We start from the raw sequence: 15404 nt of genomic DNA, 5'->3' as shown, positions 1-15404 counted from the left end.
TATTGCGCTTGTTTCTATAGTAACAGCTCATTCATAGGCAAATGATGGCTGTAAATGTGTTCTTTAACAAATAAAATAGTATAATCAGTGATATGGTGAAGTTCTCATCTCATCTCATCTCATTATCTCTAGCCGCTTTATCCTGTTCTACAGGGTCGCAGGCAAGCTAGAGCCTATCCCATTTAAGACCAATTAAGCAAACAGATCGGGACTGTTCGAGCCGTGATACAACTCAGTATGCAGAAGGGTGATAATGATGTTTTAATTAAATATGGGAGCAAAGGGTCCCAAACTGTAGCTTACAGCTAACCAAGCAGCAGCCATTTAGTGAGCGTGGAGACGAGAGCCTATCGCTGACTCAGCAATGCCACGTTTTGCTATATTTGATGAAGAAATGATAAACCAATTGAAAGCTGCAAGCAAAAATGAAAATACCAAAAGACGCTTTCGAAACTGATTCAAACGTGCAAGATAGTCTTGCGCCCTGATTGGTTCAGAAAACGTGAATGACAAATGTTGTGAATTTAAATGGCTTCCGAAGTATGAGTTTGGCTCTATATATTATAAACAAGTAATCGTATGGTTCGTCGTAAAATTAAGGATCAATTTCACTTGTGATTTCGAAGTTTTGAAATTTTCAAAACTTCGAAATCACTCGTGAAATTAATCCTGAATTTTACTCAGCCCCATACGATTACCTATACTAATCACCCCACCCTGTCACTGAGGACTACTATAAAATAACACCTCCTCAAGTGTTTTTATTTCTCTTTTTTTAAAACTAGGTTTTCACATGGGGCGGCACGGTGGTGTAGTGGTTAGCGCTGTCGCCTCACAGCAAGAAGGTCTGGGTTCGAGCCCCGTGGCCGGCGAGGGCCTTTCTGTGTGGAGTTTGCATGTTCTCCCCGTGTCCGCGTGGGTTTCCTCCGGGTGCTCCGGTTTCCCCCACAGTCCAAAGACATGCAGGTTAGGTTAACTGGTGGCTCTAAATTGACCGTAGGTGTGAATGTGAGTGTGAATGGTTGTCTGTGTCTATGTGTCAGCCCTGTGATGACCTGGCGACTTGTCCAGGGTGTACCCCGCCTTTCACCCGTAGTCAGCTGGGATAGGCTCCAGCTTGCCTGCGACCCTGTAGAACAGGATAAAGCAGCTAGAGAGATGAGATGAGATGAGGTTTTCACATTTCTAAAGGGGGATTTCACCCAAAGCGGCAACCTTCTAAGCAATCTGAAGGTGTGTATAGCACCCTCAAGCGGCCATGAGCGAAAATTTGCTGCATTATAAAATAGCTAATTTTTTGTAAAAGCATAAAATATTTACAACCGAAGACATTGGTCTGTCATTTGCTCTCTTCTATCAAAAAGGAAATGCTGATTTGTATGCATTATAGTTAAAATAATGCTATCTAGATTTGTCTACACTATATTCTACTATTAGAAGAAAAAGAAGACTATTATTAATATTAATATAGTTTCATACTATAAGTCCCCTTTCTCTACACAGAATAAAATATGTTTATCTATCTGTGCAACATAACACACATACAGGAAGCTAACACTGATAAAATACAAACACAAATCAAACAAAATAAGGAAAAGACACAGTGTCTAAATGACAATGCAGGAGGTGTATTAATGTTATTTTGGATTTATTATTATTATTATTATTATTATTATTATTATTAAGTTTTAATCAGTTTAGCTCGAATGGCGAATCAGAACAGTTCAAACGTATACACTTTTTGCATATAATTATTTCCTGATTTTATTTATTTTGGTCAAAGCGCGCCCTCTGGTGGTGATATTATGAAACTGTGATTCCAAAATGCCTCGGCTTGTATAGTACATTTAAACTTTAAATAATAAACACAAAACCTATATTTTTATTAAAGCGAGATTACAACTAGATATAAGATAACAAATTATATTAAACTATAAACTATATCACCTGATGTGTACAAAGAAACGTAAAAAAATAAACCGAAGAGAGAACCTGCTAACAGCTAGCAATGAATCAGTGGACTTCATTACCCATCATCCTTTGTGTGAAGGTTATGTTCTGACGTCATCCAGGAAGTGGAGAACAGCAATTCATTGAGCTGCTCTAGATCGTTACAGCCAAAGTAAAATATTTATTAATCAGTGCATTTCGCCAGATCATTATTGTCTGTTATTAGTGTCAGACAGTCAGCTGTTATGGTGAAAGTGAAACAAGCATGAAACAAACATTACGAAATATCAGAAAGGTAAGATGAAAGGGTTAAATCCCAAACTACTTCCTGTATAACATATAGTGTGTTGATCACCCTAATCTATTCCCTGTAGTGTACTGTACTGATACAGAGAGGAGGGAGTCGTTTAGGATTCAGCCTGTTTCTTATACAGTCATAATCAAGTGTGAAAATGAAATGATCAAAAACAGATGAAATATCCAAGTGGAATAAATAACTTTTATCTTCTAAATAGCTGCTCTTCTTCTATTCCACAGGATCAGCTCAATAGACACGATGAACATGGTCACATTCTTTATTGTGGGGCTTCTGGTCCATGTTGTCTTCTTCATCTCCATATTTGACATCTACTTCACATCACCTTTGGTTCATGGGATGAGTCCTCAGCATGTGCTCTTACCATCACCTGCCAGGCGCCTGGTGCTCTTCGTAGCAGATGGTCTGAGGGCAGACAGCATGTTCAAGCCTGACATCAACGGCACCATCAGGATGCCTTATTTAAGGTCAGGACTGTGTTTCCTTCATCCACTTTTTCTTACTTTCCTCCTCCTGATCTTTCTTTCTTTCCCTCCTTCCATCCATCCCATCCCGGTCCTACGAATTACCGTCCGGACCCTTCTGGATACCGTCCAGATATTGACATTTTTTCCAGCAGTATATAGAATTAAAGGGTACATATTGAGAATTAATGATGTATACCAAACAGGGATTTTACTTACTACAGTGGGGCAAAAAAGTATTTAGTCAGCCACCAATTGTGCAAGTTCTCCCACTTAAAAAGATGAGAGAGGCCTGTAATTTTCATCATAGATACACTTCAACTATGAGAGACAGAATGGGGGGAAAGAATCCAGGAAATCACGTTGTAGGATTTTTAATGAATTAATTGGTAAATTCCTCGGTAAAATGAGTATTTGGTCACCTACAAACAAGCAAGATTTCTGGCTCTCACAGACCTGTAACTTCTTCTTTAAGAGGCTCCTCTGTCCTCCACTCGTTACCTGTATTAATGGCACCTGTTTGAACTCGTTATCAGTATAAAAGACACCTGTCCACAACCTCAAACAGTCACACTCCAAACTCCACTATGGCCAAGACCAAAGAGCTGTCAAAGGACACCAGAAACAAAATTGTAGACCTGCACCAGGCTGGGAAGACTGAATCTGCAATAGGTAAGCAGCTTGGTGTGAAGAAATCAACTGTGGGAGCAATTATTAGAAAATGGAAGACATACAAGACCACTGATAATCTCCCTCGATCTGGGGCTCCACGTAAGATCTCACCCTGTGGGGTCAAAATGATCACAAGAACGGTGAGCAAAAATCCCAGAACCACACAGGGGGACCTAGTGAATGACCTGCAGAGAGCTGGGACCAAAGTAACAAAGGCTACCATCAGTAACACACTACGCCGCCAGGGACTCAAATCCTGCAGTGCCAGACGTGCCCCCCTGCTTAAGCCAGTACATGTCCAGGCCCGTCTGAAGTTTGCTAGAGAGTATTTGGATGATCCAGAAGAGGATTGGGAGAATGTCATATGGTCAGATGAAACCAAAATAGAACTTTTTGGTAAAAACTCAACTTGTCGTGTTTGGAGGAGAAAGAATGCTGAGTTGCATCCAAAGAACACCATACCTACTGTGAAGCATGGGGGTGGAAACATCATGCTTTGGGGCTGTTTTTCTGCAAAGGGACCAGGACGACTGATCCGTGTAAAGGAAAGAATGAATGGGGCCATGTATCGTGAGATTTTGAGTGAAAACCTCCTTCCATCAGCAAGGGCATTGAAGATGAAACGTGGCTGGGTCTTTCAGCATGACAGTGATCCCAAACACACTGCCTGGGCAACAAAGGAGTGGCTTCGTAAGAAGCATTTCAAGGTCCTGGAGTGGCCTAGCCAGTCTCCAGATCTCAACCCCATAGAAAATCTTTGGAGGGAGTTGAAAGTCCGTGTTGCCCAGCGACAGCCCCAAAACATCACTGCTCTAGAGGAGATCTGCATGGAGGAATGGGCCAAAATACCAGCAACAGTGTGTGAAAACCTTGTGAAGACTTACAGAAAACGTTTGACCTCTGTCATTGCCAACAAAGGGTATATAACAAAGTATTGAGATGAACTTTTGTTATTGACCAAATACTTATTTTCCACCATAATTTGCAAATAAATTCTTTAAAAATCAGACAATGTGATTTTCTGGATTTTTTTTCTTCTCATTTTGTCTCTCGTAGTTGAGGTATACCTATGATGAAAATTACAGGCCTCTCTCATCTTTTTAAGTGGGAAAACTTGCACAATTGGTGACTGACAATACTTTTTTGCCCCACTGTATAATTAAAATTGCACAGGGGCATAAACTCAGAAGCAGGGCAGAAGCACGCAGAAGTGTGTGGTGTGACAACACAGAGATATGGAGAGAGAGAGAGAGAGAGAGAGAGAGTGTGTGTAAGTGTGTGAACGTTCAGCTTGTACACTAACCACAGCCTGTGATGAGCAGAGGGAGCAGCAGTGTACGCATGCTCCCACACACACACTCAACAAACACAATAATGACTGACCGGTTACACATAGCTTAAATTGCATTAAAACTAGCTGCATGAGATGTGAAAACATGTCTCTCAAAAAGTTGAGACTTTTGATCGCTCGCAAATATGAATCACTTGTTGACACTTTTGATCCTTCACAGTCATGAGGTATGTGATAACCACAGGCCCGTGTGTGTATATGTAAGGGGAGGTTGATCTCTTAATTTTCATACTTTCAACAGTACTTGTGTTCATTACTACTACGGAGAAAAACTAGTCTCTGAAGCATGCCAAGGCCAGCCAAGAAGACCAGATGGGCATGTGGAGATTGCCATGCATCCTGCACCAAGACCCAAGATACGATCTTCTGCATTGGATGTGCCAAGTGGTTTCACAGAACTTGCCAAAAGCTTTCCAAAACAGTTTCAAGAGCTGAGCTCCATGGAGCATGAGTTTTGGTGTAAGGGATGCTGCTACAGTCAGGGGTCCTTCAACTTTAGTCTCTCTTTAGAGTGACTCCGCAAGTTCGTCCGTGAAGAAGACCTCAGCCGCTTGAAGACAGCTGCCCAGCTTGAAAGTATTTTTCTCAGGGATTGTCAGCTTGAGACACTGGACATCAGCATGAGGTGGCCTCTCCAGTGATTACAAGTGGACCAGGCAGCGTCCAAAATCTACAGCAATGGCAAAGACGGCAACAAAAAAACTTATTGCTGTCTCAGGCAATGGTAGTTGCCTATTCAATGCTATATCAGTGGCATTGTATGCTGATGATGGCCGTGCCCAGGAGCTACAAGTGCGCACAACTATAGAACTCATTCTCCACAGCGATGCATATCTACATTTGTACATGCAATTCACCAAGTTCTGCTGCAGAGAAGAAACCATCAGAGATGGAGTAAAGGGCAACTTCTCTTCTGCATTCACCATGGCAGCACTTTCAACCGTCATTCAACATCCCATTGCTTCAGTCTACCCTTCTATGAATGGCCTCAGTGATCCAGTTTTCTGGTTGCTCACAACAACTTTGGAGCCCCTATGTAATTCCAGCAGTCACTCTGACACTATTTACATCATGTGGAGCAGGATAGGGAGTGGCTCCTCTAAGATGTTGTGGAATCCCAACCACTTTGTCACACTCATCATACAAGCTGACACCACTGGGAGTCTTATTGCCATCAACACCACAAGTCCAACACGTCGAGACATCTCCTCTATTGGTGTATTTAATGAACAGTTCAGCACATCTAAGTCCTCTCTCCATGCGGAAGAGTTCACAGAACTTGTTTGTAGGGCAGTAGATGTCACCACTAATCATCGACACTTTCCCAGACACCACATCAAGTCGTGGCAATGCAAAGCTGTCTCATGGCCAGTACATCCGGACAGCACCAGAAGTTATCAACAAGATCAAGACATCAGCAGCCTCAAGTCAACCCCGCACAGTGTACACAGCCATGGTCCTAGATTCATCAGTGAATTGTCCTCATGACTTGAAACAGGTGCAAAACATGAAGTATGCTGTCAACCTCCAAGCAAGAGAGAAGAATGGAGGGACACAGTACTGGCAAAACTCTGCAGACTACATTCAGGTAGTCCTCTCTCAGCTAGACGACCACCCCTTTGTTCAGCATGTGGTGCATCTTAAAGGGAAGCCACCTGGATTTATCCTGTATGTTGATGACCAGCTGAGTGACATTGCACAGTTCTGTTCAGCTGATGCCACTTATCCCTCCATCTTGGGCATCAACAGGAACTTCAACTTGGGGGAACGCTACATAACATTTACAGTCCACAAGAACAACAGAGTCCTCCGGAAATCATCACAGGAGCCACCCATCATGTTAGGCCCCATCTACCTACACTGGGATAGCAGTTATGAGAGTTACCATGGGTTTTTTTCTCACCTGCAGTGTAAGTTCGACAGCATCGCTCTGGCAGGTATGGAACTCGGCATCGGAGATCTGCTGGTTGGCTCAGATGAGGAGAGAGCCCTGACTAAAGCCATAAGACGGTGCTTCCCAGATTCTTCTCTGGTCCTTTGTACACGTCATCTAGAATATAACACCAGACGTCGACTGCAGGACAAAGTTGGTGTGGACAAGAAGACCCAGAGCTGATCCTGCAGGACCTCTTTGGGCCAGATGGCCTTACAAGCAGCGCTCGAAACTAACGGTGTCCCGACGTCCCGGGGACCATAAAAAATGTCATCGGGACACAAAATTATCATATCTGGGACAATCCCGGGACAATGGAAAAAAAATAGATCTAGAAAAAAAGTTCTACATTCATATTATTTACAAAGCCGTAACACATACGTAGACATTCACCTAATTTGTCAATTTTAATTTTAAAACGTTAACAGCGAAAAATACATAGTAGCTACACTTTCGATGCACCTGCATCCGTAGGCTACAGAGCAGTGCATTCTATTCTAGAATCTTCGGCCGGTGTCCGCATTATATGGACTTGGAATGGAATTGCTACCGCACACGCTCCGCCGACTCTTGCCAGAACAAAAATGCTGAAGTGGTTGAAGCGGACTGACCGCGGGGAAGAAACTGAAAGCCCAGACATAACGTCTCCGGGACCTTCAGGATCCAAAGTGTCATCGCCTGGTCTGCAGGCAACGCTAGCAACTGAATTAACTTAATGAACACTGTTAGACACGTTATAAAATACAACAGGAATGATGTGGATGATATTGACGGAAGATACCGTTCAACAGAATAAGTGAGTTTTCTTGGTGTCTTTCTAGTTCAGAAAGTTTAGTCAGTCAGCAGCACCACTAGGCTCGGACCTGCCACTATGCTGATGTTGCTTTCGGCAGCGAAAGTTCATAAAATGGATAACGGAAAGTTCATAAAAATGGATAACGGAAAGTTCATAAAAATGGATAACGGAAAGTTCATAAAAATGGATAACGATCTCATCTCATTATCTGTAGCCGCTTTATCCTGTTCTACAGGGTCGCAGGCAAGCTGGAGCCTATCCCAGCTGACTACGGGTATAAAAATGGGTGTCCGGTGATGGACAGGGTAAAGGACTGTATAAGGGGGACACTGGATCGGGTATACAGCAAGCTACACAGGCTGTCCGGTTAGAACAGGAATTAATGGATGTCCACTCACGAGAAACCGTGTAAACCGTGGTTTTACTAGAAAACAGAATAAAATACAAATACAACAAGACATGAGCAATAATATACACACAAGCAATAATGTAAATAATGACAATGATATAAATACAAATACACATCGCATTAAATATATATTAACGCAAATGAATAATAACTATATACAATGTAATACAAATGTAAAACACACAAATGAATACTATATAAGTAAAACAATGTAAAGCCCAATGAATGCTATTTACACCCCATAATAAATAACACAACACACTAGATACTGATTATATACACGATATGTACACAATATGTACAATGTGTACAACGTACATGGCGGATGAGGATAGCTGCCTACAGCAGCTATCATTACCAAGGTGCGTGGTGCAACTGCTTACAGCGAGTCACACCCGCATGAAGACACAGAGTGTGTCGGCTGAATGAAGGGGAGCGTGGCTCCTTTAAGCGCTGCCCCGCGCTGTGTTGCGCATAGAAGGTTAGAATATGTGGCGCGGTTATGAACTGTACATACCACCACTACACTCCCAACACGGCAATGGCTAATAATGAAATGTGCTCCCGTAACAAACCGTGGACGAGAAAACAAGCGCTATCATTACATGGCTACTGAACAGAACAGAACAAACACGTAAGAAAATAGACAGACACAGGATGAGAGAAAAGGAGAAGAAATACTCGCTAGCCTTACCGCTACATGTAACAGTTACAGATAACGAGTACACACATAACACAGTAGCTACGCAACAATAAACAACTTACATTCAAGGACGCACGGAATGCTCACACGGCACAAATGATGGACGTTGGATCCTGACACGTCCGCGATAGAAAGACAGAAAGCAAGAAAGAAATGAAACCGAGAAAGAAAGAGAGAAACGGATCCAAATATTCACTGATGAGAAGCAGGTGTTGCATGGAGTCCCCGTCTGATGTGTGCTGTGTTTTCCTCGATGTTTGTGCGCATCTTATATAGTCCACGCAGCACAGTGTGATGGACAGTGGCGCCAGGGTGTCTGAAGTTGGCGTGTGATGGACAGTGGCGCCAGGGTGTCTGAAGTTGGCATGTTGTAACATGCCCTGACAACTAACGAGTTGGGAGCCACTATGTCTGACAAGGGTGCCTGTTTACTACTTTTAAAGGTCAAAATAATTAAGACCTGGCACCGCAATTCTGAACAACGGGCGAAAGGCGGGGTACACCCTGGACAAGTCGCCAGGTCATCACAGGGCTATGGATAACGGTAATGGTGAAAATTATAAGTTGGCCTTATAAGTGCCAACAGATATTCAAGGTATAAGTAGATGAAATGAACATAAAAGGGGTCTTATTTTCAACTAAAGTGTACTGCAGATGTAGTGAGTTGAAACATTTTCTGAATGAGCTAGTTGGCCCCTTTAAATAAACGGGTATCTATTCATACAGTGAGATCACCAAAGTTTAATAAACTGAAAATGCAATAACTGTAATTTTGAAGTAGATGATGTATAGGACACGTGTCGCTTGTGTCTTGTGACTTATTGTAAAAATGATATAAAGGGTTCAAAATCGCATAGTTACAAATATAATAGTAACTTCATATGATAATATTAACCACTGGTTATTTCAGAGAGGAAAAAAATGGGGACACTATTGCTTCCATTCGGGACAATACAACACAGAATTCGGGACCACTGGGGGACACAAAGAAAAAAAGTTAATTTCGAGCCCTGCTTACAAGTGCCGACACATTCCAGTTTGATGAAGTGGCTCACACTCTTCAGCTGAAGTATGAAGAAAGTGTTCCCCGCTTCACTCCTTACCTACGTCAGGAGCTCCTGCCTGCCATCAGAGAACACGTGGTTGCACCACGGAAGACTCAAGACAACATACCCATCAACTGGACCAACAGCAACTGTGAGGCAGGTATATAGACCCCTTCGCATGTTTGTAAATAAACCGACGGTTGCCAGGATGCGCGCACAGCCTGGACTCAGAAACAATGGCACTGCCCATAGACCGGCATTATGAGCTGTCAGATTATGCAAAACAATTGTCGTTACAAGATCGAGAATGCTACATAAATAAGTTAACTCTAACAAGTGGACATCGCCTACCGGATCCGCATTTAATTAAAGAGTGGACGGACGATGTTAGTAAGTTTTCCTCTGATACCTGAAGGCAGTCATACTATTTACAAAAAATGTCAAACTCAAAAAAAAAAAAAAAACTATTTACAAAAGTAGCCTGCCATCAGCATTCTGGTTACAGTGAGACTACAACTTGATTAACAATGAGACATTCATATTAATTTTGTTTTAATCAAATTATGCCAGTGATGTGATGGCAATGTGGCTTTAGCTACAACAGCAAATACCAACACTAAACAGCAATTTGCAGGAGGGAATGGCATGAAAGGAATGATAGTGTAAAGAGTGCAGCTAAGAGAAATCAGAGCTGCGTAAAAAGCGAGAGGCAGAGACCAGAAATGAAACTGAACGGGGCGGGAGCTAGGTTAGAGCAGTCAACGTAAGTTGGCATTTAGAGTGAGGGCACACAATTTTACCTTTCCATCCTTGCTTTAAAATTGTGATTTTCAGCATACACAAATAATGATGGCACAAAATCTGGACTGCTTGAGTCAAGCGAGACCTCTCCTACAAACAAAATTGCATGCAAAGCTAAGTTAACATGCTAACAATATTCATTACATTGTGTAATTATGACCCAGCTAATCAGACAAATGTTACCAAAGTATTTTGCTACATCAATAAACGAAGACTAGAAAGAATAAAAAAGAAAGATTTAATAAATAGCCTGATCTTACCTGTGATGAAGTGGGCGCTGCAAACCCGCGCATTTTTGATGGTGCTTTCATCCCAGTCTACACGTTTGATGGCTTGTAGCCATAGACGTCGGCGATTTTTTTGGAATGGGTGAGATCCTGCTGGAATTCTGTACATTTTAACCCCATCACTACTACGATTCTGACACCCGACAACACAACAACTAGGCATTTCTTCCAAATATTTCTTCTCGTCTCTACCGTCGCTGAGTCTTTTTTGGGGCCAGGCTGCGCGTGCAATTTCCGCTTACGTATGAATGACGTTTACTGCGAAGGGGTCTATATTCCAGAATTCTTTAGTTTTGGTCTTTTGATATTGATGATATGATAATGATAACAGTCCGGATGATGTGCCTACTACATCAGAACAGTGTTAACACTGTCCAGACGGTGATGGAAAGTTCTGGACGGTTCCAGACGGCTCCGGACGGCAATTAGTACGATCCATCCAACCATCCAAATTTCAGCCTTTTTGTCTTTCCCCTCCTTCCACTCTTCTTTCAGTCTTTACTTTCCCTCATTTTCTCCTTTGTTTCTCCCTTCCTTACTTCACATTTTTCTTCCTTTTGCTCTTATTTACCTTTTCTACTTTTATTCCTTCCTTATTTCTTTCCTTCCTGCCAAACTTAACACCCACCTGCCCTTCCTTCCTTCCTTCCTTCCTTCTTTCCACGATGCTCATGCTCTTCCACCCTTCCTCTCCCTCATATTCTCACTCCCTTTTTCCCTTCCTTCCTTTCCCTACTTCCACCATTCTTTCTTTCCTTACTTCTTTCATTTATTCCTTTTGTCTTTGTTCTTACTTTCTTTCCTTCCTTCCAGTCTTCTGCTCACAGTTTACAAAAAAAATCCTACAGGATTTTTTTATAAGGAATTGAGGTCCTGTAATGTTCTTTGCTGCCATTCAGAGTGTCTCATGCACATCCAAATCGAGCTGCTGTCGGTAATCGAGCTGAAGGTCCCAGCAGGGTGCCAGAGAAATCCAATCCTACATGCACACAATGAAATCGGGCTATTGTGTGAGGTGCATTGTGCACCCGAGCCACAGGTGGCGCAACACGCCCCATCGTGTTGGTACACTTCCGGTTGTCGTCATGAAGAGCTATTCAAGAGTGTAAACAAAGTTATCAGTTCTGTGTTCTCCATTGCGCGTTTTTCTCCTGTCCATGAATTTTAATATATTCAACTCCTTAAGCTGAATGAGCATAAACTCCTCATTGCTCCAGAAGTGCACGTTTCTGCTTGCCTGTGGCAGTGGGGGCGTGGTCAAGCGCCGGTCTGTGACAGGAGGGCGGAGCCAGTGAAGGTGAGTGGCAGAATCACTTCACCTGACGGTAATTAACCTGTTTGTGTGTCTTCCCAGTAACCGCGCCCTATTTAAGGAGGCAGAGGGAGAGCAGAGGGGACAGCTCATCCCGGGACTAGAACACAGCGCGCGCGTGTGTGTGTTTTTCTCTCAAGAATAAAAGTAGGCTGTTAAACTGAAAAGTCTGACAATAAAAAGCCTCTTAGTACCAGAAGCTTTGTCCTGCCGTCCTCTGTGCTCCACCCACACTTCAGAGAGCTCTACATCGCCATTTTCTCTTCTTCGTTTGTTCCTCCTGACCTCTTCTGCTGCTCGCTACTACTGTTGCCATGCCGACCGAGGCTGTTGTGTTTCCCGCTTGTGGTCTCGTCACTCATCACTTCCGGAAGTAGCTCGACAACTAGCTCGATAGGGTATACATGCACAAAGTAGCTCGGCAGAAATCGCATAAACTAGGTCGTGTAGCTCGATTCCGAGAAATCAAGTTCGGTTCAATTTCAGCCGAATTAAGGTGTATACATGGCATTTTGAACTTCGATTTCAGTCGAGCAACGGCAGAAATTCGATTCTCTCTATGTGCATGTAAACATAGTGACTGTTCCATCCTGCTAAACAATTCACACCCAGGTTGGGTTCTACATGTTGGACATTTTGTCATCGTGGAATGTTGTTGTTGTGTTCTGCTTGCACATGAACATAGAGTCAGGAAAAACAAACTGATCTGCTTTTATCCGAAATTACATTCAGCAGCACGGCTGATTTGTATTCACGCCATACAATGCAAAACACTGGTGATTGTTTTAATCAGGTATATGTCATTTTATTGCTCATTATTGTGTGTTTACATCTATTAGGAGAGTAATTGAGGAGAGCGGTTCGTGGGGAGTGTCCCACACGCGTGTACCGACAGAGTCCCGTCCTGGACATGTGGCGCTCATCGCAGGCTTTTATGAGGATGTCAGCGCTGTGGCTAAAGGTAAGTACCTGTAACAATATGATTTATGTCTCATGTATAACTGACGAGATATATAAAATATTATGTGTGTGTGTGTGTGTGTGCGCAGGCTGGAAGGAGAATCCAGTGGAATTTGACTCTGTGTTTAATGAAAGCAGGTACACATGGTGTTGGGGAAGTCCTGATATCCTGCCAATGTTCGCTAAAGGTAAATTATGAATGTACCACATGTACTTCCATGTTATTATTGTAGTAAACCCAGCAGCTCTGTCTCATTCTGTGTTTGTTGTAGGAGCCAGTGGAGATCATGTGTACACTCACACTTATCCTGCTGCAATGGAGGACTTTGCCTCAAAGGACGCCTCCAAACTAGATAGCTGGGTGTTCGATCAAGTGAAGGTGTGTCCTTATTGCTGCTGTTTGAATGCTGTTCGGGGGGAAAAATCCTCAAAAATTGTGTCCTCAGGAGTCTCTGTTCTAGTTCTCAGAAATTCTGTAAATCCAGAATCTCTCATTCTCATCTCATTATCTGTAGCCGCTTTATCCTGTTCTACAGGGTCGCAGGCGAGCTGGAGCCTATCCCAGCTGACTACGGGCGAAAGGCGGGGTACACCCTGGACAAGTCGCCAGGTCATCACAGGGCTGACACATAGACACAGACAACCATTCACACTCACATTCACACCTACGCTCAATTTAGAGTCACCAGTGAACCTAACCTGCATGTCTTTGGACTGTGGGGGAAACCGGAGCACCCGGAGGAAACCCACGCGGACACGGGGAGAACATGCAAACTCCTCACAGAAAGGCCCTCGCCGGCCACGGGGCTCGAACCCGGACCTTCTTGCTGTGAGGGGACAGCGCTAACCACTACACCACCGTGCCGCCCCTAAATCCAGAATGGTTTTGAAAAAATAATTAAATGAAAAGTTTCTGAGTGTGAAATGTTTACTGTATTGAGCCGTAATACAATCAATCTGAATGAAATCATAATTTACTTTTTTTTTAAAGAAATCAGCTTCTTTCTTTGAGAATTTGCACCAGTTCTTCTATTACTTGATGAAAAAAAATACAAAAGTTTCTCCAAAGCATTGAATTTTCATTATTTAATAATAATAATAATAATAATAATAATAATAATAATAACGTCTGGGAATTTTTTTTTTTTTCTTCAGATACATGAATGCAGTAGGCATAGCATAGCCATGTAGAACAAAATATATAGAAAATATTGTATATGTGTGCCTTAAAGCTGTACTGCCTTTCAGATTTTTCAAGTGTAGGTCATAAAAAGAATTTTCCTTGACCGACACCCAATTATTTTTGTTTAGTGGACTGAAAGCTACTGAATTCAAATAGCAGACTTCCAATTTTATTATTATTTTTTAAAAATAGAACAATTAATGAATTTATCTCCACGTGGCCTTATTTTTCCTTGCTTCACCATGGCCCAATACAAGATACTACGTCATGCATGACGTGGTGGGCTTTCTCCGTTTGCGCAAGGCATTGTGGGATACAAATTTGAAACAGGAGAGAAAAATGGAGGACATGAGTGTGCGAATGAAACGTGAAAGACCGACGACAGTAACGGAAAACGAGAAGAAAAGACGTTATGTTACCGTATATACGAAGGAAAGGAAACGCAGGACCAAACTAATAAATATCGATGGTCAGCGAGCATGTTGGTGTGATCAGCTGTTCGTTTAGCGACAGAATGATGGAACTGTCAGTGCACGCTCAAAGGTAAACCTGCGCATGCGCACGCATACGGACTTCCTCTGTCTGCTTGACTGCACGATTTCATGCACATTATTTGCTCGGGAATCCCCTCAAATTAAATAACTTCCCAGCCACTGAATGGCCTGATATTTTGTGAGATATTACAGAAATAAACATGTATCACAATGACCACATTTCAGAGGGAACTAAATTTCACCAATTTTATGAAATCGAAAGGCCGTCTAGCTTTAATGTTATGTCCCCATGTAATGCTATATCTCATGAAGAGATGTAAGATTATACTTAATAGGAGCAACAACAAACACTGAAATGACATCATTGCGGTAGTGATCAAATTAAAATGAATAGCTCAAGGCTATTCATTTTATTTTATTATTTTCAAGAGCAAATAAAACTTTGTGCTACAAGATTTTGTAGCACAAGATTTTATTTGCTTTTGCGGTATTTCTGAGCCTTGAGGGGTGTGTGTGTGTGTGTGTGTGTGTGTGTGTGTGTGTGTGTGTGTGTGTGTGTGTACATCTATTTAGCACTTGGTGAGGACCAAAAATAACCAAATGTCCTTGCATTGAAAGGATAGTGTCATGAAAAATCACACAATGAATGTTTTATTGGTTTTATATATATATAAAAAATAATAAAAAGGCAAAATATTTCCTTGAGGTTACTGAGGTTAAAGTGCAT

General features: G+C 42.2%; 1 protein-coding gene across 1 annotated transcript in view; it reads left to right on the top strand.

The window, feature by feature from the left end:
• The first annotated feature begins 2070 nt into the window (after positions 1–2070).
• The window catches only part of pign (phosphatidylinositol glycan anchor biosynthesis, class N), a 63576-nt gene continuing 50242 nt past the window's right edge, over positions 2071–15404 (top strand). Inside the window, exons 1-5 of the mRNA XM_060899762.1 lie at positions 2071–2245; positions 2488–2733; positions 12880–13001; positions 13090–13188; positions 13273–13379. Of these exons, the coding sequence (XP_060755745.1) occupies positions 2507–2733; positions 12880–13001; positions 13090–13188; positions 13273–13379 (555 nt within the window). The 5' untranslated portion in view covers positions 2071–2245; positions 2488–2506. The remainder of the gene's footprint in view (positions 2246–2487; positions 2734–12879; positions 13002–13089; positions 13189–13272; positions 13380–15404) is intronic.

The sequence above is a fragment of the Neoarius graeffei genome, chromosome 19, assembly GCF_027579695.1.
Source record: "Neoarius graeffei isolate fNeoGra1 chromosome 19, fNeoGra1.pri, whole genome shotgun sequence".
Lineage (NCBI taxonomy): Eukaryota > Metazoa > Chordata > Actinopteri > Siluriformes > Ariidae > Neoarius > Neoarius graeffei.
Note: the sequence above shows the minus strand (reverse complement) of the source record. Positions and strands in the feature narration are given on the sequence as shown.